This window comes from Eleutherodactylus coqui, chromosome 7 (assembly GCF_035609145.1).
Source record: "Eleutherodactylus coqui strain aEleCoq1 chromosome 7, aEleCoq1.hap1, whole genome shotgun sequence".
In the NCBI taxonomy this organism is placed as follows: domain Eukaryota; kingdom Metazoa; phylum Chordata; class Amphibia; order Anura; family Eleutherodactylidae; genus Eleutherodactylus; species Eleutherodactylus coqui.
Genome location: NC_089843.1, coordinates 214,717,139 through 214,740,077, shown reverse-complemented (window position 1 = coordinate 214,740,077; position 22,939 = coordinate 214,717,139). Strand labels below are relative to the sequence as shown.

The window sequence follows — 22,939 nt, the reverse complement described above, 5'->3', positions numbered from 1 at the left end:
CCAAAATGGAATATTAATAAAAAAGTTTTCCGTTTTCCGTGATGAGACCAATAAAAACTCCAGGTTGCTCCACAAAACAACAAGCTCACACATCTGCATTGATGGAAAATAAAAGAAAAAAGTTATGGATGTCAGAATGTGGCAACAAAAAACAAATTTTTTGTAAAGATTTTTTATTTTTTTTTAAGTGGTTAAATTCCATGGCCTGTAGAGCACAAGAAAGGAATTACAAAATAATAACAAGATGGTAGAGCTGTCCAGCTATGTTGCATCACATTGCCCCCGCCATCCCTCTGGATTGTTGGAGACATAGGAACCATGCTGCATACTTGGTGGAATTGTCCTAGCATTGTGCCCTTTTGGGGTATGGTGTTCTCCACGTACAAGGAAATTATGAAAAGTTTGATTACTCCCTCGCTGCAGATATCGCCCCTGTCTATGCTACCTGGTCCAGTGTCTGCTATCAAAAAAAGACCTGCTACATTCCTTTTTAACAGACACACACTCAGTTATACTTAGATATCTGGAATCCCTGGATGCACTTCTAGAAATCTCCGGAATGTAGTAGACTCATTGGATATTCGCAGACAGCAGTCTAAGATTGATCTTTCTTTCTCTTTGCGTATGTCGAATGAATAATAATAACTTTGAATGGATATAGACACATACTTTGTGATTCCTTATAGCCTTATACTATGTGTTACTACTTTTCCCACTGATGTGGGTAAGTTGTATGGATGAACTTTCCTTCCCCCCTCCCTCCTTTTTTTTGTTTTTGTTTCTGTCTTTTATAATCTTTATTTCTTCCTTCCCCTTTTAGAATAATCTAATTCTAGTACCTGTGCCCATTAGTAGTTTATTAGCTTCATTTGCATGAAAATGAGCCTCCCTTTGCTGTATGCAGTTAACAGCAGGTGGTCTGTTATCTGCATACAGCCCCTTTATTCTGCTGTGGGACAGCAGTGGAAAATGATGTTATCAGTGCTCCTGTGGAGAATCACAACATGCGGTCCCTGCTATCAGCTGCTCAGCCAAATGATGGCTTTTAATCTCAACATAAAATCATTGTTCGGACAAAAATCAAACAATGGCAACATTTACACACAACGATTGTCGCTCAAAAGACATCATTGCGTGTAAATGTTTGCTGAGCAAAGTGGTCCAGGAGAAATTATGCTAATTGTAGCAATAATTACCCTTCAAGGGGGTCCAAAGAGTTCCTAATCCTGAGTTTACCATGGGAGATGCTCTAATCAGTCTATTAGGATAAATGTTGCTGGCTGGTTCCCAAGAGTTTTCCTCTGGACAATATAATGGAGCTGCCTGCCATCTTGGATAAGAACAGGTAGGTAAAGGTGCAAGCACCGAGACCGACTCCTAGGGTGATATCACATTGTGACATTTTCCTTGGCAGACAGTTTTTTTGCAGAGTGGCTTGCTATTGCTTTTCCCAGTCAGGGGCTACCTGAACCATGAGGGGATTGAACTCGCAACCTTCAGGTCATGAGCGAGAGCTTAGGAGTGCATTTCTACAGAACAATGAAAGGGGACTCATAGGCACTGTGGGACTGTGCTGACACTGCTGTTCCCAAGCACCATTCCATTTATAGATTAAGGTTGCATGTCCACGGGTGATGATCTGCCGGTGATAAATTGCCTGGGAACAAGCTGTGTGATCCTAAAAGAAGTTGTCGTTTTGCAGCAAAACTCGTCCTGCAGTTCCATCTCAGGCAGATATGCAAATGATTAGAGTTGTGGTGATTAGATGAACCGTCTTGCCACTTAGGGACCAAAAGTGGTTTCCCCCTTGGCCTATAAAAACCTTGCGGAGGCTCCTTGTGTGTAGTGACCTCTTCTTCCACTTGTGTGGAGCTTGTTGACCACTAGACCCCTCTACGATACAGAGAAGAGATTTCACCCCGTTACCAGAGTCTGAGAGGGGCGCATTATTGGGGTGTGAGAAGCTGGATGGTCGAATCTATGACTTGCCCGCTACCTCGGCCATTCTGACCAGACTGTTAGGAGGTGTTGGACCAGTGGCTATGTGAGGGCACAGAAGGTGACTGGGCTTAGGATGCCTTCGACAGACCACCAGTAAAGCAGATCATTTGATTGTCTTACAAGCACAAGCAGCTCTGACATGTTTAACCCCTTAAAGACCCAGGACGTACAATTATGACAGTGGCATTTAAATTCCCTGATCGGACTTCAGGGGTCAGAAGCAGCCACCTGCCCGTGATGAGATTTGAAAGCCCCCGGGGCTGTCATTGCAGATTGCCTACAGTATGGCTTGATAAACTGGCTGTCACATCATGGTATGATGTAATACTATGGTATTACATCACACTGCAGGAGCAATCAAGCCATCACAAGTTCATTTTCCATATGGGGACTAAAGAACAACATCAGAATTGCTCTTTTTTTGGTCACACCGTCTCCAAGAAAAAATATAATAAAAAGCGATCAAAAAGTCACTTGGCACCATTAGATACTATAGTACGTCCACAAAAAACGAGCCCTTGCACAACTATGTCTATAAAAAAATGTAACATTTATGGATGTCAGAAGATGGCGGCAGAAAATAATTAAATTTTTTTCCAAAGATATTTTATTTTATAATAGTAGTGCAGCAAAAAAATACCAAAAAACTCTATAAATTTTGTATCATAGTAATCGTTCTGAGCCATAGAATAAAATTAGCATGTCATTTATTCTGCAGTATGTACATAGTAGAAAATAGACCCCTCCCCAAAGATGGCGGAATAGTGATTTTTTTTTTCCATTTCACTCCATGTAGAATTTTTTAAAAAGTTTTTCAGTACATTATATGATACATTAAATAGTACAATTGAAAAATACAACTCGTCCCACAAAAAACAAGCCCTCATACAGCTACATGGATGGACAAATAAATAAAAGTGTTATGAATTTTTAAACGTGGGGAAGAAAACCAAAAATGAAAGTGAAAAAAAAGGGGGGCGATCCCCAAAGGGTTAAATTAATTTACTCTTGCTTATCCGATGTTTGTTCCATCTATCTACTACTCTCCCAGTAAAATTATATTTTCTGACATCCAGTAACTCGCTGTCTGTCCATCTGTGCATTCATTAAGGATTTCGGTTTCTCACTGGAACATTTTTTCGTCTTCTGTCCCAAAGATTGAAGCCATTTCTGAAATACAAAAAATGTTCTTTCCGAATTAGTTATTGAAACATCTTTCAATGTTCAGTGCATTTTCTAAATATGCTGCATTATATATAAAAAAAAAAAAAGTCGTTGGCTCTCATGGGTTTATGATCACAAGAAGTTCGAACTTCGTTCCGCCATATAAATGCTCGTTTTGACCTATATATACCAAATCTCAAAATACTGTTCACCAATCACAATATAAATCCTTCGATCAACCCGTAGAAACATCTGTAGAACCCAATCTTCATAAGGGATGCAGGAGCCTACTGATCACCATAGGTGTATTCACTATAGAAGGGGTATTCTAGTCTCCTTTGATGTGGTCTCTCTTTATACATCAGTTTGCATGATAAAGGCCTTGGGGCTATTCATTGGATGCTGGCTGGTTCAGATATCTTCAGGGTACATACATCTCATCTTGGCACTGCTGGAGTTCATTCTCCGCAACAATTATTTGGTTTTTAGGAATGATTACTGGCAGTGGCAGGGGACAGTCATGGGGTCCAACGTGACCCCCATTTATACTAACATCTAGATGGCTGTCTTCCAAGATGAGTATATGTATACTTCTATTTTTTGGAGATGGGTCCGAAACTGGTGGGGATTTATGGATGACATTCTTATGATCTGAGGTGTACTCTAGATGACTTGTTATTGTCCCATGCGAAGATTAAGGATATCTACTCTGAGTTGAAATTCACTTTACAGTATTTTCAAGTAGAGCTGCAATTCCTGTATGTAAGAGTGTTTAGTAGTAGTGATAAATTGCAGTCGAATATCTATGTGAAACCAATAGACAGAAATAATTTAGTGTTATATCAAAGTAATCATCTGCATATGCGTATGCTTAACTCATTACCTTGGAGTCTGGTCCTAAGAGTTAGGAGGATTGTAAGTGAAGATGTGATTGACGTCCGCCTCTATGAGATGTGTTCTAAACTTTTACACAAGGGTTATCTTTGTGTGGTGCAGAGTCTTACGGTAGCAGTCCTCGCTCATGACTTGAAGGTTGTGGGTTCAATCCCCTGTTGACTCAGCTATCCATCCTTCCGAGGTCAGTAAAATGAGTACCCAGCTTGCTGAGGGGTAAAAGATGACTGAGGAAGGCAATGGCAAACCACCCCCAAAAAACGTCTCAATGTGACCCAGATTTTACCTATCCATTTGATTAATCAACTGGAAAGCTAGGTCTACTATGAATACGCATGTCACGCTTGTTTCTGCATTTACTCCCCACAGTAAGATTTCTATTATATTGAGGAAATATTGGCACATATTGCAGAAGGAGTGCCCACAGAGGAATTTGCTTATACACCGATTATGTTCTATTCCAGCACCGTTTGCTCTAAGGGACAAGTTAGTGATCTTGGATATGGGATCTGGTTCAAGAGTGACTCAGATGTTATTATCAACACCTAGCTTGGGCAATTTTCCATCTTGAATATTTCTTGTGGCAATAATTTATTAAAAGGAGACACATTTAGCCATCCCTACTTAGGTAGGACCTTTAAAATACGGCATAGATTTACTTGTATGTCATTTATATAATGGTTTGTCCATGTGGCACTGCCTGTAATTGGATGAGTGCTCAGTCAATCAGCACAGCCCTTTCAGGAGGCAAGGATTTTTAAATCCCCGCCTGCTGAAAGTGCTGGACAGCAGAGCTGGGGAGCAAGCCGGAGGACGCGTCTGAGCGGCGGAGAGGTGAGTAATTTTTTTTTCTTCTTTTTTTAACCACTACATGATAATTTTCAGGGAAGGGCTTATATTTCAAGCCCTTCCTCGAAAATCATACTGCAGGGATTGCCACAAACCACTGCTTTCAATAGGGCCAGCAGCAGCGCCGAACCCATTGAAAGCAATGGGATAGGATTCTGGACTTCTGCCACGGCTGTGGCAGAGGTCCGCGGTATACTGCTATATGTTTTCAATGGGGCTAGCGCTGCTGCCGCTGGCCCCATTGAAATCACTGGCGACATTGCAGCATTTTCTTGCGCTGCGAGGCGAGTGTTTTCACTCGCTCTCGCAGCGCAAGACATAAAAACGCCAGTGGGTGCCCACCCTTTCACTGATGGTTTATGCAGAAATGTTTCTTACCTTTATTTTTGGTCTGTAGGTCCGTGGCGATGATTTGCAGACATTCTAATCTGTGCTGCAGATTTTGGTAAGTATTCCTGACAAAGCCGGCGACTGATTCACCTGAAACTAAGGAAATAAGCTCAAATGTCAAATATTTAAAGCAATCAATAATACAGTCCACAATGTCACAAAGCTGAGAACGTATAGCCCATAGATTCATCTTGATTTGAAAAAACTAAAACAAAATTCCAAATTTTGCAGTTTTTCATCAACAACTCAGACATTCCTATTCATGTCCTTATTTTATCCCGCAATTCATGTTATATGGCAAATGAGGTGTAACACTGCTAAATGTGAGATTCTGCACATAGGGTGCCTGCACACGAACGGAATTTCCAGCGCGTTATTTTAGGCACATTATCTGCCCCAGACCGCAGCCAATATACTCCTATGAGGATCCGCAGTTGTCCCCAGACGGACGGATTTGTATCGCGTTTTTTCACGCGTGTGAAAAAATCTGCGACCTATTCTAATTTGGGTCGGATTCTGCGCGTGAAGCCTCCAATACAAGTGAATGGGTGCGTTTTTTCACGCAGTACATCCGCAGTGCAGCTGCAGATGGAGTCACTGGTTGCTATGACTACAGGAAGTAGGTGTGGTAGGAGGCGTCCCAACACACAGCACAGAGCTTCACAGGCAAATTTGTAGAGGGAGATAGGTAGTATTTCTTGCCAATGCAGGATGTAAGAATGCAAAATCTGTAGTAATGAATTCCTCTTGTGAATTTTTTTGCAGTGACTGAAATAAAGTCACGCTGGAGAAGCGCCTGAAAAAAGTTACATGGATCAACCATGCCCACAAAGGCCGCCTGCAGACGAGCGGGTCGGATCCGGCAGCAAGAATTCTCGCCGCGGGACCCGACCGGAGAGCCTGCAGAGACGAGCGCGTACTCACCCGCGCCTGGCGGCCCCAGCTCTTTCATGTGCCGGCTGCCGCGCAGCCCGGAGCCGGCGGCCGGGTGAGTGCGAGCCCCGCACAAAAATAGGACATGCCGCGGTTTGTTTGCCGCGCGAGATTTCGCGCGGCCAAACCGCGGCCGTCTGCATAGGAGTGCGTATTGTAAGGCACTCCTATGCAAACTTTCAGTGGCGGAAATCCCGCGGGAAAAACCGCCGCGGGATTTCCGCCCGTGTGCAGGCGGCCAAAGACATCTGCTCACCGGGTAAAAGCATGTTGCCAGAATAATGTAACGGTGCTCGCACAAGCAAGAGGGACAAAACGGAGTCTGGGTGTTGGTTTTTAAGCTGTTTTCCAAGGAATGGGCAGTTCTCTAGGGGTTGGGTTTACAATAAGGGGTGTCTGCTGGTTTTTCTGCGCGTTTTTTTCCGCAACAAATCCACGTATATCCGCGTGATTTTTCACGCATCCGCACCTATCCGCAAGCACATTTAGGTACCATACGCGCGTGAAAATCCGCTAGCGGAATCCGGAACGCTCGTGTGCAGGCGGCCTAAGGCCTCGGGCAGATGAGCGTTTTTTACGCACTAATAGCCGCACAAAAAGATCGCCGCTCGTGTGTGGAAAAATCGCATAAACAAAGCCAAAGGTGCATACCTCATTTGCGCATAATTCGCTCGCTCACACAATCCGTGGTACGTGCCGCATGTTAATCCAGCTCCCATGGGAGTCAATGGGAACTCCTGTGCAAAACGCGTGTCCTGTCTGTTGCAAGTGCAAGTATTTTGCGTGTCTAAAAATCGTTCCTGTGAACGTTCTAGCCATTCGTTTTAATAGACGAGTTCTTTTTTGCGCAGCTATTTGTACGCAAAAAAAAAAATTGCTTGTCTGAACGAGGCCGAAGACCGATTTCACGCGGCCGAGAAAATCACGTGAGATTTGTGTGTTGCGAGACGTACACATCTTGCATGAATATGAACCCCCTTCTTTTGAATGGGTTCATATACATGAGCAACTTTTTCCCGCATCCCGGCATGCCCGATCTTTGGGTGTTCCCTTGTTTTTAATGGGCCTGAAAAGAAAAAAAAATTGCCCGGTGCGCGAGGTGCACGCGATGCGATGATTCCCACTGCAAGCAATGGGAAACACTTGCCTATCTTCCGAAAGCCGTACGGAGGATCGCTACTTCCTGAAGTGATGCGAGGCGTTTTTTGAAGCACAACACCTCACATCCGCGGGACATTCTATGAGCGCGATATTGGGATGAGTTTCACGGCCTGATAGCGTGCTCTGCCGTGTGAAATTAACCTAAATGGGAAACCACTGGGTGATACTGATATGGAAAAGAATTTAGTTAACTGTAAATTTAACTGGAGCAACCAGTGTCAGGCAGCTGCTGCCAAGGCAAATAGGATCATTGGGTGCAACAAAATGGCAATAGGGCCACATAAGGAAAGTATTGTTCCTTCTCTTTAGAAATCGCCAAGGATTGTAACAAAGGGCATCCTCTGCGTCTAGAGAAAAATAGGTTCCTAAACCAACATAGAAGGGAGATCTTTAGGCCGCTTGCAGGCGGCCGCGTCAGATCCCGCTGTGAGAATTCTCGCAGTGGGATCCAACCCCTGCCGCTGCAGTGACCAGTGCGGCTCTCCTTCTCCTGCGTCTTCTCCGCTCTTCTATGTGCTGGCTGCCACTTAGCCGGCGCATGCGCGGAGCGGAGCTGGCGTGTCACTACTGATGTTTCTGTGCAGGCCTCTGATTTGAGAACATGCCGTGATTTGTTTTCCGCGTGTGTTTTCACACGGACATATCACGGCTGTGTGCATAGGATTGCATTATGTAATGGCAGTGGGCACGGGCGGAAATTCTACGATAAAAGTGGATGAATGAGCAATATCGGTGAGAAAGAACATACCAAGAACTAATTCACGGTCCTTGTTGGGGCTGTAAAACTTTCCATCAATATCAATTTCGGTCGTTGGTGTGGTCAGCAGGCAGTGGACTGGAGATCGAGGGTTAACGTCTTCTTTATGGACGTGTTTCTCCAGAGACCAAACATGGCACGGTGTCACTGTAACGGGAAACAACAATAACATTTTTATCAACTTGACAACTCAAGGACACTTATATTCAGAGGTCATTCCTAAGATTGAGGCCTTAGTCACACGGGCGGTTTTTCCCGCGATTTGCAGAACGCATGACGGATGCGCATCCGCAAATCGCGTGACCGGGGCCGAAAAATCGCCCGAAAATACTGCTCCTAGCCGCATTTCAATAGAAACGGGCCGGAGCTGTCCAGCGCATTGAATTCAATGGAGCCGGCAATACAGCCGGCTCCATTGAAAGCAATGCGCTGCGGGCGATCGCGGGATGAATTTTGGGGAAGGGCTTAAATATATAAGCCCTTCCCTGAAATTCATCCAGAAATGGGTAAAAACCAAAAAAATATATATACTCACCTTGTCCCGGCAGACGGAGTTCAGCCGCGGTTGGTGGCAGTTCTCCTGAACTGCTCGGAGAATGAGCTGCCTCTGATTGGTCACAGCCTGACCAATCAGAGGCAGCTCTCACTCACACCCATTCATGAATTCATGAATGGGTGTGAGTGAGAGCTGCCCCTGATTGGTCCCTGCGCTGAGCCAATCAGAGGCCGCACTCACTCACCCATTCATGAATTCATGAATGGGTGTGAGTGAGAGCTGCCTCTCATTGGTCAGGCTGTGACCAATCAGAGGCAGCTAATTCAGCAGGCGGGGATTTAAAATCCCCGGCTACTGAATACTACTCTGAGCAGTTCAGGAGAACTGCCGCCGGCCGCGGCTGAACTCCGTCTGCCGGGACAAGGTGAGTATATTTTTTTTTTTTGTTTTTACACATTTCTGGATGAATTTCAGGGAAGGGCTTATATATTTAAGCCCATCCTGAAAATTCATCCCGCGATCGCCGGCAGCCCATTGCTTTCAATTGAGCCAGCTGTATTGCGGGCTCCATTGAATTCAATGGGCAAACATCGTTCTTCTCTGTCACAGCTGTTACAGCTGTGGCAGAGAAGAATGATTTGTCTAGTATATGCTCTCAATGAGGTCGGCGCTGCTGCCGCCAGCCCCATTGAGCGCATATAGAGAAGAGAACAGGAATCGCAGATCGCAGATAGGTGCGATCTGCGATTTCTGTTCTATAATTTATCGGACGAGCGCATAAAAAGCGCTCATGTGTCCGATACCATTGCAAAGCAATGGTTTTATAAAATCGCCGGACGCATGCGCATGCGCAAATCGCGCGAAAAAACGCCTGTCTGACTGAGCCCTTAGGCAGAAACCCTCTTAAACTGCACACTCAGTGGTGATAGAACCTAATTCGTAGGCTTCCTACACACAGCCGAGTGTGATATCGAGGCGTGAAACCTAGTCCGATATCGTGCTCGAGTCATGTACCGGCAAATGTCAGGTATTTCTATTAAAAAAATGCTTCCTATCAATTCTGTAAGGTTGCGATCCTCCGGCGTGGCTTTCAGCCTCTTTGGAAGTTCAGCAAGTGTTGCCCATTGTTTTCAATGGGAAACCACTATTTTGAAAGCATATATAGATGTATGTCTGCCACTGTTGGAGAACTTGCATCAACATATCTAATGTTTTACCTGTAACCTCATTTCAAATATATATTGACAAGACGACACATGACTTATGTAACAGATATAACATATCAGCAGTCATTTATTTCCTGTGTGATGCTACATTCTGCTTCAATTGATGTCTCCTGTCTACTCTGTCAATTGCTTTTGCTCTTAGTGACCATAGAGCCAAGAGTACAAACAACCAGAGGAAAAATGGTATCTCCGATGGATGCCGAAAAGACCTTATGGATTAATTGGATGTATCTGTTGGGATCCAATGCATACTTTAAACAGATTACAAAACATAGTATGAATGTAAGGCTTGGTCACATCTCTTAGGCGTTCCTAAGCCAAAAGTAGGACAGATCATCAAGAAATTAACCTCTGTGTTCCCTGCAGGATTTATACAAGACTGTTTCAACAACAATCAGAAAATCCTAAAGACTGATAAACAAGCAAGTTTATCCTGTTCGTCGGTCCTTTTAGACAAGTTGATTATCGTTTGAACGTCATTGTTAGACTGTTTGCTCTCAGGCCTGTTTAGACAGTCAGATACATTGTTGGCTCATTCAAACGACAATCGTTCAGTCTTTCAAATTCGCTGTATAAGTGACAGAGAACGACCGAACGGTTGCTGCTTGAACAGAACGATAAGCGAAGGAGCCAACGATGATTTTTATGTCTGCATAAAACGGATGATGAACAAAAAGGGAACGATTATCCTTCGTCGTTTGGTAGTTAGCGTTAAGGCCCTTTTACACACAACGATAATAGGTTTTAATCATCTCCATCTCCTCGTTAGCTAAAGTAAACTCAGTAGGAGGTGTTTCCTCAGGTTGGCGTGTGTTTATGTGAAGGAATATCTTGGAGGCAGGATTCCATTGTCTTCTCCTACCATGAGTAAACAATGTACTCATTATGTATGCAAGGCAAACACAATGAGTACATTCAAGTCAGCAAAATGCTCAAAGGATTGAACGACTTTTATTCAAATGGAATGTCTTTTGAGAGGTCAAACAATGGTTTTTATGCAGGCTAAAAACTAGCGGTGAATGACAATGAGCGAATAGTACATGACTGCCCACTTTTACATGTAACGATTATCGCTCACTTTCTGTCGTTTGAACAATTTTTGAGTAATCATTTTATTTATAAGCACCTTTACTTTTATTAGTAATTCCTGGGCTTAGTGTTCTTTTAACCTGCTGTCTGCTTGTATTCATATGCATGGAGTGGCTTACATTGTACATGTAACATGATTGCAGTCATTTTACTGTGTGATGGCTCCTTCTGCTAGAAATGATGTCCTCCTGTGTGCATCGGTCAATCAACTACCATCACTTCCAATTTCAGTGACTACAGAATTCAGACTCCTTACAAACCTAATTGTCTGTGTCACAGATTAAAAATTAAACAGGGACCTGAGATGGAGCTAGGCAGGGAGACTCCACAAAACCAGAAGCAGTAATGGAAAACTGTTCAAAGTCCAGAGCTAACACTTGTTTGAACTAGGAGGCGGAATACAGATAAGTAAATAAAACTGATAATGTAATGTTCATTAAATGAGGGATTTTGTTACATGGGTAAACAGAGGTCCTTTAAAGTGATTTTTGTTTTGCATCTTTTCCAGCTTCATCATGTTTTCAAGTATCTCCTTAAGGAAAAACTAAGTGAGCCAAGGTCTAAGTATCTCAGGGGCTATGTCATGTGACCACAGCACCCAATCTGGGCATTAGGAGGCCCACAATTCCTTGGACTCTTGTTATAAGAATAAAGCAATTTCCAAAAGATTTCACTGATCTGTCCCAGATTGGTTATAATGAGAAGCTTCATGCATGAATATATGTATTTGAACTCACGGATACTCCCCTTGAGCCCCCATACCCTTCTGGTTTATTGAAAGGAAGTACAATACAGTTATACTGAATATGACGCACCAATTACATGCATACCCCTCCCAACATCATAACAACTCATGATTGGCCTAGTATGTAACGACACTGATGATTAACATATGTTTATGCCACAAGTGTATGTCGCTATGTGAACACGTAATTCCCATATACCCAAGTAGCATAGACTTTATTAATATTGCAATTTGGACCAAAAGTTTGCAGTCAGAGATAAGAAGTTCCTTCCCTTGAAAGCTCTGGGAAGACGCGGAGGAGTTAGGTTCAACTTCTACTTGTACATACCAGACTATAATATCGAACTCGTTAACCATTTAACTGCTAGCTATTTCCTATTTGCATAGGCTAATTTAAGAAACACATTCATATTATTATTACTACAACACTCTTAAAGGGGTTGTCTCACGCCGAAACGGGTTGTTTTTTTTTTTCAATAGGCCCCACGGTCGGCGCGAGACAAACACAAGGGATGGGTTAAAAAAAAAACGTTTAGTACTTACCCGAATCCCCGCTCTGCGGCGACTTCTTACTTACCTTACCAAGATGGCCGCCGGGATCTTCACCCACGATGCACCGTGGGTCTTCTCCCATGGTGCACCATGGGCTCTGTGCGGTCCATTGCCGATTCCAGCCTCCTGATTGGCTGGAATCGGCACACGTGACCGGGCGGAGCTACGAGGACCAGCTCTCCGGCACAAGCAGCCCCATTCACCACGGAGAAGACCGGACTGCGCAAGCGCGTCTAAAATCGCCAGAAGACAGCGAATTTAGACGGATCCATGGCAACGGGGACGCTAGCAACGGAGCAGGTAAGTGAATAACTTCTGTATGGCTCATAATTAATGCACGATGTACATTACAAAGTGCATTAATATGGCCATACAGAAGTGTATAACCCCACTTGATTTCATGAGACAACCCCTTTAAATCACCTAATAAGATACTGTGAATAGAGTATATCCCTGGTAACACTAGTTTATAATGACCCATTACTTAATAGATTTAGGCGACTTTCCTAACCGCATTATGAATTGTGTAGATCTTTTTTTAGATTTACCTGGTCCGTGCTTTGTGAAACCTGAGATTAAACGGTCATATGTTTAAACCATATACACTTTGCTTATTGTACTGACCCATACTTGTGTTTTTAATGGGCGTTTTGTATTTTTTTCAACTGCATTTGGATCTGGATATGTTGGGGGCAAAAAAGTGGCAAATGAGCATTAAGGGTGGGTTTACACCAGCGTGTTTTTGTGCGTACATACGCACGCACAAAAACACGCTTCTATTTGCAACATTGCATTCCCTATGGTATGTTCACATGTCCGTACTTTGCAGGTGCGTGCCTGCAAAGATAGGACATGCGTGCACCATTGGGAATGTACGCATTGTTTCCAATGGAGCCGCGGCTGCTGCCGGTGGCTCCATTGAAAACACTGATCTGCCGGCTCCCTGCATTCTTTTTCAGGGAAGGGCTTTACATATAAGCTCTTCCTTGAAAAAGATAAATTTTGGTGTAAAAAATAAAAAAAAAATAAAAAAATGCAGGCATTCTCTTCAGTGGAGCAGCTGCTGCTGCCGGCGGCTCCATTGAAGACAACGGTCTGCCGGCACCACTGAACTGTTTTTCAGGGAAGGGCTTTACATATAAGACAACAACATATAATAACATTTTAGTGTAAAAAATAAAAAATATACTTACCTGTCTGCCGCTGCCGTGACCCCCGCGGGGATGAAGAACACATCTGCTGCATGCGGCAGATGTTTCTTTCATCCCCGCTAGTTAAAAAAATTCCCTGCTGCTACATCTGCCACATCTGTGACAGATGCAGCAGAGGAATTCTTCTATTCTCTACCGCAGCTGTCACACATGTCAGCTGCGGTAGAGGATTCTGCTGCCGGCAATTGACTTCAAGGAAGCGCTTTAAATATAAATGAATGATGGGCATGCGGCAGATGTGTTCTTCATCCCCGCGAGGGACACAGCAGAGGCGGACAGGTAATTATATATATATATATTTTTTTTACACTAAATTTTTTTTCAGGGAAGAGCTTATATGTAAAGCCCTTCCCTGAAAAACAGTTCTGTGGTGCCGGCAGACCATTGTCTTCAATGGAGCCTCAGGCAGCAGCAGTGGCTCCATTGAAGAGAATGCTCTAATTTTTTTTTTTACATTAAAATGTTTCTTTTTCAGGGAAGAGCTTATATGTAAAGCCCTTCCCTGAAAAAGAATGCAGAGGGCCAGCAGAGCATTGTTTTCAATGGAGCCGCCGGCAGCAGCCACGGCTCCATTGACAACAAGCACGCAGCTGTGTTCACACGTGTTATTGCTCGTACCTAGGTGTGCACATATGTGTGCACAAAACACGCTTGTGTGAACCCACCATAACACTGAAAAATGTAAGGTTCTGCAGGAATTATTCTGATTGCCAGATATGGAGTCCAGAAATAATTTTTCTCCTTAAAATGAGGAAAATTGGTTTCTACGTCCTTGTTTTTTTTTTTGCCTTCCTCTGGATCAACATTGGGGGTAATGAGCTGAACTGGATGGACATATGTCGTTTCTCAGCCTTATACACTACGTTACTAGATTTGTTTCAGTAAAATTGGTGCTTGGCGTTGGTACTCTGAAATACTTTGTGGATTTGTTTATTCATTTATAGCATTCAAGGCATATCATGCTATTATAGCCAACATGGAGTCATAGCCTAGCACTGGTATTGGTGGTAAATTCACTTGAAAGGGGAGAATCTTTGTGAAATAATTGTGTATGTGCTTTCACAACCTATATTCCTTAACTCACCAGTGTGACCTATTGACAAAGTGCTGACGTCATCTTCCAGGTCTGCTGTGGGCAAAGTTATTGGTTCCCTGAAAGCAGATGTAATAACATCAACCATTAGTTTAAACATATTATAGAAAAGTATATTAAATATATATTGGGATATAGAGAGAAAGAAATCAATTGATCTAGAAGAAACGTATTGAACCATGTCAATTGGCAATAGAGTTGTGCGAACGTACTCTGCCGAGCTTGATGCTTGTTCCAGTATTAGCATACTCGCTGGCGCTCGTTACTCGAGCGAGCATCACGTCGTGTTCAACCCCGCCCCAGTTTTGGCCCCTCCCCACTGTGCTGTGTCAGTTTTGCCCCCTCCCCGCTGCAACGCTGCACACGTTAATGGTAGTTTGTAGCTGGCTTGAGGGAGGAGAGAGAGAGAGAGAGGGAGGGAGAGGGAGGGAGAGGGAGGGAGAGAGAGGGAGGGAGAAAGAGAGGGAGGGAGAAAGAGAGGGAGGGAGAGAGAGAGGGAGGGAGAGAGAGAGAGGGAGGGAGAGAGAGAGAGGGAGGGAGAGAGAGAGAGGGAGGGAGAGAGAGGGAGGGAGAGAGAGAGGGAGGGAGAGAGAGAGGGAGGGAGAGAGAGAGAGGGAGGGAGAGAGAGAGAGGGAGGGAGAGAGAGAGAGGGAGAGAGAGGGAGGGAGAGAGAGAGGGAGGGAGAGAGAGAGAGAGAGGGAGGGAGAGAGAGAGAAGGAGGGAGAGAGAGAGAGAGAGGGAGGGAGAGAGAGAGAAGGAGGGAGAGAGAGGGAGGGAGAGAGAGAGGGAGGGAGAGAGAGAGAGGGAGGGAGAGAGAGAGAGAGAGAGAGAGGGAGGGAGAGAGAAGGGGAGGGAGAGAGAAGAGAGGGAGGGAGAGAGAAGAGAGGGAAGAGAGAGAGGAGAGAGAGGAGAGAGAGAGAGAGAGAGGGAGGGAGAGAGAGAGGGAGGGAGAGAGAGGGAGGGAGAGAGAAGAGAGGGAGGGAGAGAGAAGAGAGGGAAGAGAGAGAGGAGAGAGGAGAGAGGAGAGAGAGAGAGAGAGAGAGAGAGAGAGAGAGAGAAAGAGAGAGAAAAAACAAACAAACAAACAAAAAAAACCTCAGCAACCGGTGTGTCCCATTCAAAAATGCTCGAGTCTCCCATTGTAGTCAATGGGGTTCGTTACTCGAGTAGAGCTCTCGAATTTTACGAAAAGCTCGACTCGAATAACGAGGACCCGAGCATTTGGGTACTCACTCATCTCTAATTGACAAGTATCTATTTGATGAAATACTATAGTGGTTAAAGGGAACCTGTCACCGGGTTCATGCAGCCGGAATCATGGCCTGCCTTTTTGACTCGACAGCTCTCTTCCTGAGTCAAAGGTACCAGCTCCATCGGGCACTGTATATATCCAGATATTCTCTCCTAGAACTGATGCTTCTAGAAAGAGTATCAGCGTACATATGGAGACGGACAAAGGGTGCCACAATGTGTTTTTGTTAAATGGCAACACATGGAGATACAGTATTGGCTTGATGCACCTCTATAACAGCCCTACTATGGCTGTATACAAAATAGAGTCGTAATATAGCCATATGTGTGTCCTAAGGATGAGGCCACATCCATGCCGGAATTTTCCAAAAATAAATAAAATAAGGGACATTTATAACGAATCAATAAAATACTTTGTTAGCCAAAGAAGAAGAAAATGTAATAGACAGAAAACAGTACTTGCACATCATAAAACAACAGCTAATACATTTGTATGTGGTTCTGAGAATAACTTCTCAGATTCTATCATCTTTCCTTAGCCTGGGTTCACACGGGGTGGATTCCCGTTGGAAATCTCGCTGTTTGGCTGCAGCAAAAAACGCAAGATTTCCGCTGGGAGGACCGCTGCGGAAAAACCCGCGGCGGCTTTGAAGCGGCCTGGCCGCTCGCTCTTTTGCTGCGGCCGGCGCTCCCATAGAGGAGAGCGCGGCCGCAGCAGAATGAAAAAAAGAATGGACATGCTGCATATTCTGAAACCGCGGCTGCGGCGACCGCGGTTTCAGCCGGACTTACCGCAGCGGATTGGCCGTCCCGTGTGGACGAGATTTCTGAGAAATCTCGTCCACATGGCTGGCTAATCCTGAGACTAGCGGCCGCGGGCGGATTTGCCACGGCAAAATTCCGCGCGGCAAATCCGCCCTGTGTGAACCCAGCCGCACCTAGAAGGTGAGTGAAGAGACTTACAAGGCCATGCATGCTCCTCTGGGAATTATGCAAATATATATAGATGGAACAATACCTCTACAGCATCACATGCTGGAAGGCGGCATTCCTGCATGTCAATGTCAGACTTTTGAAAAAAGCCTTATAACAATGACTGTAAATTGTAAGTCATATACAATTAGTCTTCTCATACACCTTCTAGGTGCTCTACTTTAGGAGAAATGATACCCTTCCTGACCCACATCTATAGACCTCTCACTAGCCAAGCTAGAAACCTGCTGCTCAATGATAAGGGGAATCACCTCAAAACTGCTGTCTGTGTATGGTTTGTAACGTTTTAGCTAACAATTTAGTCATTGTTATAAGGCTCGTTTAAAAAGTCTGACATTGACTTGCAGGAATGCTGCCTTCCAATAGGTGGCGCTGCAGAGATATTGTTCCATCTTGCCGTTTAGATTTTTAAAGGATTCAATGTCATGCTTTAAGTCATTGATACTTACTTGGAAACTTGGTCCGATGTACAATTAGCAGTCTTTCTCGCTTCCTCAGCTTTAGAGAGTGATAAACGGTCAGGAAGATGTATGACCGCTTCTAAAGGCTTTGCCACATTATCCTTAACAGATGACAGAAACATTAAAGCATTAGCTGAGTTGGTAATGTGACAACCCAGAAAGATCAGTGGAAGAAGAAAATGCAGTCTAAATACAAAATAATGTTATGTAACCATTGAAAACAACTGGATGAGGAGGGAAATATTTCGCACTAGCTGATATGCCCGGGTTCGCCGGAATTAATTTGATACAGGTGTTTATGTGTTGTTTGCATGGAAAATGTTATGAAGTCAAGGTTACTTTGACTTCAGCAGTAGAATATATAACAACCAATCACATCACAGCTTTTAAATTAGTATGACATTGGGAAGTTAGAGAATTAGATTTGGTACATTACACAGGGTGCCATCACTTTTGCACTTAGCATTGAACTCTCGAGTTGTGACTCCTTTGCTTTTTCTATTTAGGACCTAAAGAATGCTCGTGCCAAATTTCATGTTTGTACGACATTGAGAAGTTAGAGAATTAGTGGAGAGTCAATCAGTGAGTCAGTGAGGGTGTTCACCTATATATATATATATAATTTCTTTTCCCACAAATTTAAAGGGCAATTTCCATACAAAATGTAATGTTTTGAGTTTGACATATCGTGAAGTCATGCCAACGACAGATAGCTACTGTATGCCTTTGTTAAGAGCCCACTCTGTCAAGCTTGTTAGATGCTGCGATCCCCATTAAAAAGTATAATTTAAGGCTTGCTGATGAATAGAAAAAGTCTAAAACCAATTCTTATTAAAGGGTTATACAAGATTAGTATTAGATTTTGCATGATCTAAGAAAGTCATTTAATATTTGATTGTGGGACAAACTCTTTAATGCAAAAAGCATGTATTTAAAAAAAAAAAAAAAACTCGGAAAAGTTATGATTAGAGATAAGCGAACGTACTCGTCCGAGCTTGATACTCGTTCGAGTATTAGGGTGTTCGAGATGCTCGTTACTCGAGACGAGCACCACGCGATGTTCGAGTTACTTTCACTTTCATCTCTGAGACGTTAGCGCGCTTTTCTGGCCAATAGAAAGACAGGGAAGGCATTATAACTTCCCCCTGCGATTTTCCAGCCCTATACCACCCCCCTGCAGTGAGTGGCTGGCGAGATCAGGTGTCACCCGAGTATATAAATCGGCCCCTCCCGCGGCTTGCCACAGATGCATTCTGACAGAGATCAGGGAAAGTGCTGCTGGTGCCGGAGCTGCTATAGGGAGAGCGTTAGGAGTTATTTTAGGCTTCAAGAACCCCAACGGTCCTTCTTAGGGCCACATCTGACCGTGTGCAGTACTGTTGAGGCTGCTTTTAGCAGTGCTGCACAATTTTTTTTTTTGTATATCGGCCGTGCAGAGCATTGCGTCCGCAGTCTACAGTCATTGTACAGAGTATAGGGCCAGTACTGGTGAGGCAGGGAAAGAGATATTCAGGCTATATAGGCAGTGGGCTTTTTCCAAAAAATTGGGGAACAATACTATATTTCGGCTGCCTGTGACCGTCTTCAGTTTACTGCGTGTCTGCTGGGGGTAGTAGTCCTAATTAATACGCAGCTAAGCGTTACAGCAGACTTGCGCAAAATTGTTTCCTGGATCTGCGGTCTCTGTTACATCAGCGCTGTCATCCCGCCAGAGGGAAAGAGTATACATAATATTATACGCTGCCCACAGTATCTATCTGCTGGGGGTAGTAGTCATAATTAATACGCAGCTAAGCGTTACAGCAGACTTGCGCAAAATTGTTTCCTGGATCTGCGGTCTCTGTTACATGAACGCCGTCATCCCGCCAGAGGTAAAGAGTATACATAATATTATACGCTGCCTACAGTATCTATCTGCTAGGGGTAGTAGTCGTAATTAATACGCAGCTAAGCGTTACAGCAGGCTTGCGCAAAATAGTTTCATGGATCTGCTGTCTCTGTTACATGATCGCCGTCATCCCACCAGAGGGAAAGAGTATACATAATATTATACGCTGCCCACAGTATCTATCTGCTGGGGGTAGTAGTCCTAATTAATACGCAGCTAAGCGTTACAGCAGGCTTGCGCAAAATTGTTTCCTGGATCTGCTGTCTCTGTTACATCAGCGCTGTCATCCCGCCAGAGGGAAAGAGTATACATAATATTATACGCTGCCTACAGTATCTATCTGCTGGGGGTAGTAGTCCTAATTAATACGCAGCTAAGCGTTACAGCAGGCTTGCGCAAAATTGTTTCCTGGATCTGCTGTCTCTGTTACATGATCGCCGTTATCCCGCCAGAGGGAAACAGTATACATAATATTATACGCTGCCTACAGTATCTATCTGCTGGGGGTAGTAGTCCTAATTAATACGCAGCTAAGCGTTACAGCAGGCTTGCGCAAAATTGTTTCCTGGATCTGCTGTCTCTGTTACATGATCGCCGTCATCCCGCCAGAGGGAAACAGTATACATAATATTATACGCTGCCTACAGTATCTATCTGCTGGGGGTAGTAGTCCTAATTAATACGCAGCTAAGCGTTACAGCAGGCTTGCGCAAAATTGTTTCCTGGATCTGCTGTCTCTGTTACATCAGCGCTGTCATCCCGCCAGAGGGAAAGAGTATACATAATATTATACGCTGCCTACAGTATCTATCTGCTGGGGGTAGTAGTCCTAATTAATACGCAGCTAAGCGTTACAGCAGGCTTGCGCAAAATTGTTTCCTGGATCTGCTGTCTCTGTTACATGATCGCCGTTATCCCGCCAGAGGGAAACAGTATACATAATATTATACGCTGCCTACAGTATCTGTCTGCTGTATCAGCTCAGCATTTTAAAAAAATAGAAGCAAAATACTTAAGGCCTACTACTGGCCTTTGGCCACTTGACTGCTTCTGCGCTGTGAATTCCACTAGCTCAGTCATACGCACCTACGTCTCACTACAGGCGTGCGCAAAATTCTTTCCTTGCTCTGCTGTGCGTTCCGTAAGGGAAGTCAGCCTCCAACCACAGGCCAATAAGCGGTACATTTAATTACAGCGTTCTGTTTCTGCACTACTGGTATTACAGCATGCTGAGGGGTAGGCCTAGAGGATGTGGAGGCCCAAGTCAGGGTGTGGGCACAGGCCGAGCTCCTGATCCAGGTGTATTGCAGCCGACTGCTGCGGGATTAGGAGAGAGGCACGTTTCTGGCGTCCTCACATTCATCTCACAATTAATGGGTCTACGCGGTAGACCTTTATTAGAAAATGAGCAGTGTGAGCAGGTCCTGTCGTGGATGGCAGAAAGTGCATCCAGCAATCTATCGACCACCCAGAGTTCTACGCCGTCCACTGCTGCAACTCTGAATCCTCTGGCTGCTGCTCCTCCTTCCTCCCAGCCTCCTCACTCCATTACAATGACACATTCTGAGGAGCAGGCAGACTCCCAGGAACTATTCTCGGGCCCCTGCCCAGAATGGCCAGCAATGGTTCCTCTCCCACCGGAGGAGTTTGTCGTGATCGATGCCCAACCTTTGGAAAGTTCCCGGGGTCCGGGGGATGAGGCTGGGGACTTCCGGCAACTGTCTCAAGAGCTTTCAGTGGGTGAGGAGGACGATGACGATGAGACACAGTTGTCTATCACTCAGGTAGTAGTAATTGGAGTAAGTACGAGGGAGGAGCGCACAGAGGATTCGGAGGAAGAGCAGCAGGACGATGAGGTGACTGATCCCACCTGGTTTGCTACACCTACTGAGGACAGGTCTTCAGAGGGGGAGGCAAGTGCAGCAGCAGGGCAGGTTGGAAGAGGCAGTGCGGTGGCCAGGGGTAGAGGCAGGGCCAGACTGAATAATCCACCAACTGTTTCCCAAAGCGCCCCCTCGCGCCATGCCACCCTGCAGAGGCCGAGGTGCTCAAAGGTCTGGTAGTTTTTCACTGAGAGTGCAGACGACCGACGAACAGTGGTGTGCAATCTCTGTCGCGCCAAGATCAGCCGGGGAGCCACCACCACCAGCCTCACCACCACCAGCATGCGCAGACATATGATGGCCAAGCACCCCACAAGGGGGGACGAAGGCTGTTCACCGCCTCCGGTTTGCACCGCTGCCTCTCCCCCTGTGCCCCAACCTGCCACTGAGATCCAACCCCCCTCTCAGGACACAGGCACTACCGTCTCCTGGCCTGCACCCACACCCTCACCTCCGCTGTGCTCTGCCCCATCCACCAATGTCTCTCAGCGCATCGTCCAGCCGTCGCTAGCGCAAGTGTTGGAGCGCAAGCGCAAGTACGCCGCCAAGTACCCGCACGCTCAAGCGTTAAACGTGCATATAGCCAAATTTATCAGCCTGGAGATGCTGCCGTATAGGGTTGTGGAAACGGAGGCTTTCAAAGGTATGATGGCGGCGGCGGCCCCGCGCTACTCAGTTCCCAGTCGCCACTACTTTTCCCGATGTGCTGTCCCAGCCCTGTACGGCCACGTCTCCCGCAACATTGTACGCGCCCTCACCAACGCGGTTACTGCCAAGGTCCACTTAACAACGGACACGTGGACAAGCACAGGCGGGCACGGCCACTATATCTCCCTGACGGCACATTGGGTGAATTTAGTGGAGGCTGGGACAGAGTCAGAGCCTGGGACCGCTCACGTCCTACCCACCCCCAGAATTGCGGGCCCCAGCTCGGTGGTGGTATCTGCGGCGGTGTATGCTTCCTCCACTAAACCACCCTCCTCCTACGCAACCTCTGTCTCGCAATCAAGATGTGTCAGCAGCAGCACGTCGCCAGCAGTTGGTGTCGGCGGCACGGCAGCACAGCGGTGGGCAAGCGTCAGTAGGCCGTGCTGAAACTACTCAGCTTAGGAGAGAAGAGGCACATGGCCCACGAACTGCTGCAGGGTCTGACAGAGCAGACCGACCGCTGGCTTGCGCCGCTGAGCCTCCAACCGGGCATGGTCGTGTGTGACAACGGCCGTAACCTGGTGGCGGCTCTGCAGCTCGGCAGCCTCACGCACGTGCCATGCCTGGCCCACGTCTTTAATTTGGTGGTTCAGCACTTTCTGAAAAGCTACCCACGCTTGTCAGACCTGCTCGTAAAGGTGCGCCGGCTCTGCGCACATTTCCGCAAGTCCCACACGGACGTTGCCACCCTGCGCACCCTGCAACATCGGTTTCATCTGCCAATGCATCGACTGCTGTGCGATCTGCCCACACGGTGGAACTCTACGCTTCACATGTTGGCCAGGCTCTATGAGCAGCGTAGAGCTATAGTGGAATACCAACTCCAAGATGGGCGGCGCAGTGGGAGTCAGCCTCCTCAATTCTTTACAGAAGAGTGGGCCTGGTTGGCAGACATCTGCCAGGTCCTCAGAAACTTTGAGGAGTCTACCCAGATGGTGAGCGGCGATGCTGCAATCATTAGCGTCACCATTCCTCTGCTATGCCTCTTGAGAAATTCCCTGCAAAGCATAAAGGCAGATGCTTTGCGCTCGGAAACAGAGGCGGGGGAAGACAGTATGTCGCTGGATAGTCAGAGCACCCTCCTGTCTATATCTCAGCGCGGTGAGGAGGAGGAGGAGCATGAGGAGGATGAGCAGGAGGGGAAGAGACAGCTTGGCCCACTGCTGAGGGTACCCATGCTGCTTGCCTGTCATC

At 45.7% G+C, this 22,939-nt stretch overlaps 1 protein-coding gene across 4 annotated transcripts in view; it reads right to left on the bottom strand.

The window, feature by feature from the left end:
* Positions 1-2,678: 2,678 nt before the first annotated feature.
* The window catches only part of CCDC158 (coiled-coil domain containing 158), a 100,560-nt gene continuing 80,299 nt past the window's right edge, over positions 2,679-22,939 (bottom strand). For all 4 annotated transcript variants that reach the window (XM_066574344.1, XM_066574346.1, XM_066574345.1 and 1 more), the window contains 5 exons: positions 17,255-17,367; positions 14,553-14,620; positions 8,141-8,296; positions 5,287-5,394; positions 2,679-3,171 (listed from right to left, as the gene is read on the bottom strand). In XM_066574344.1, coding sequence (XP_066430441.1) covers positions 3,125-3,171; positions 5,287-5,394; positions 8,141-8,296; positions 14,553-14,620; positions 17,255-17,367 — 492 coding nt within the window. In that variant the 3' untranslated portion in view covers positions 2,679-3,124. The remainder of the gene's footprint in view (positions 3,172-5,286; positions 5,395-8,140; positions 8,297-14,552; positions 14,621-17,254; positions 17,368-22,939) is intronic.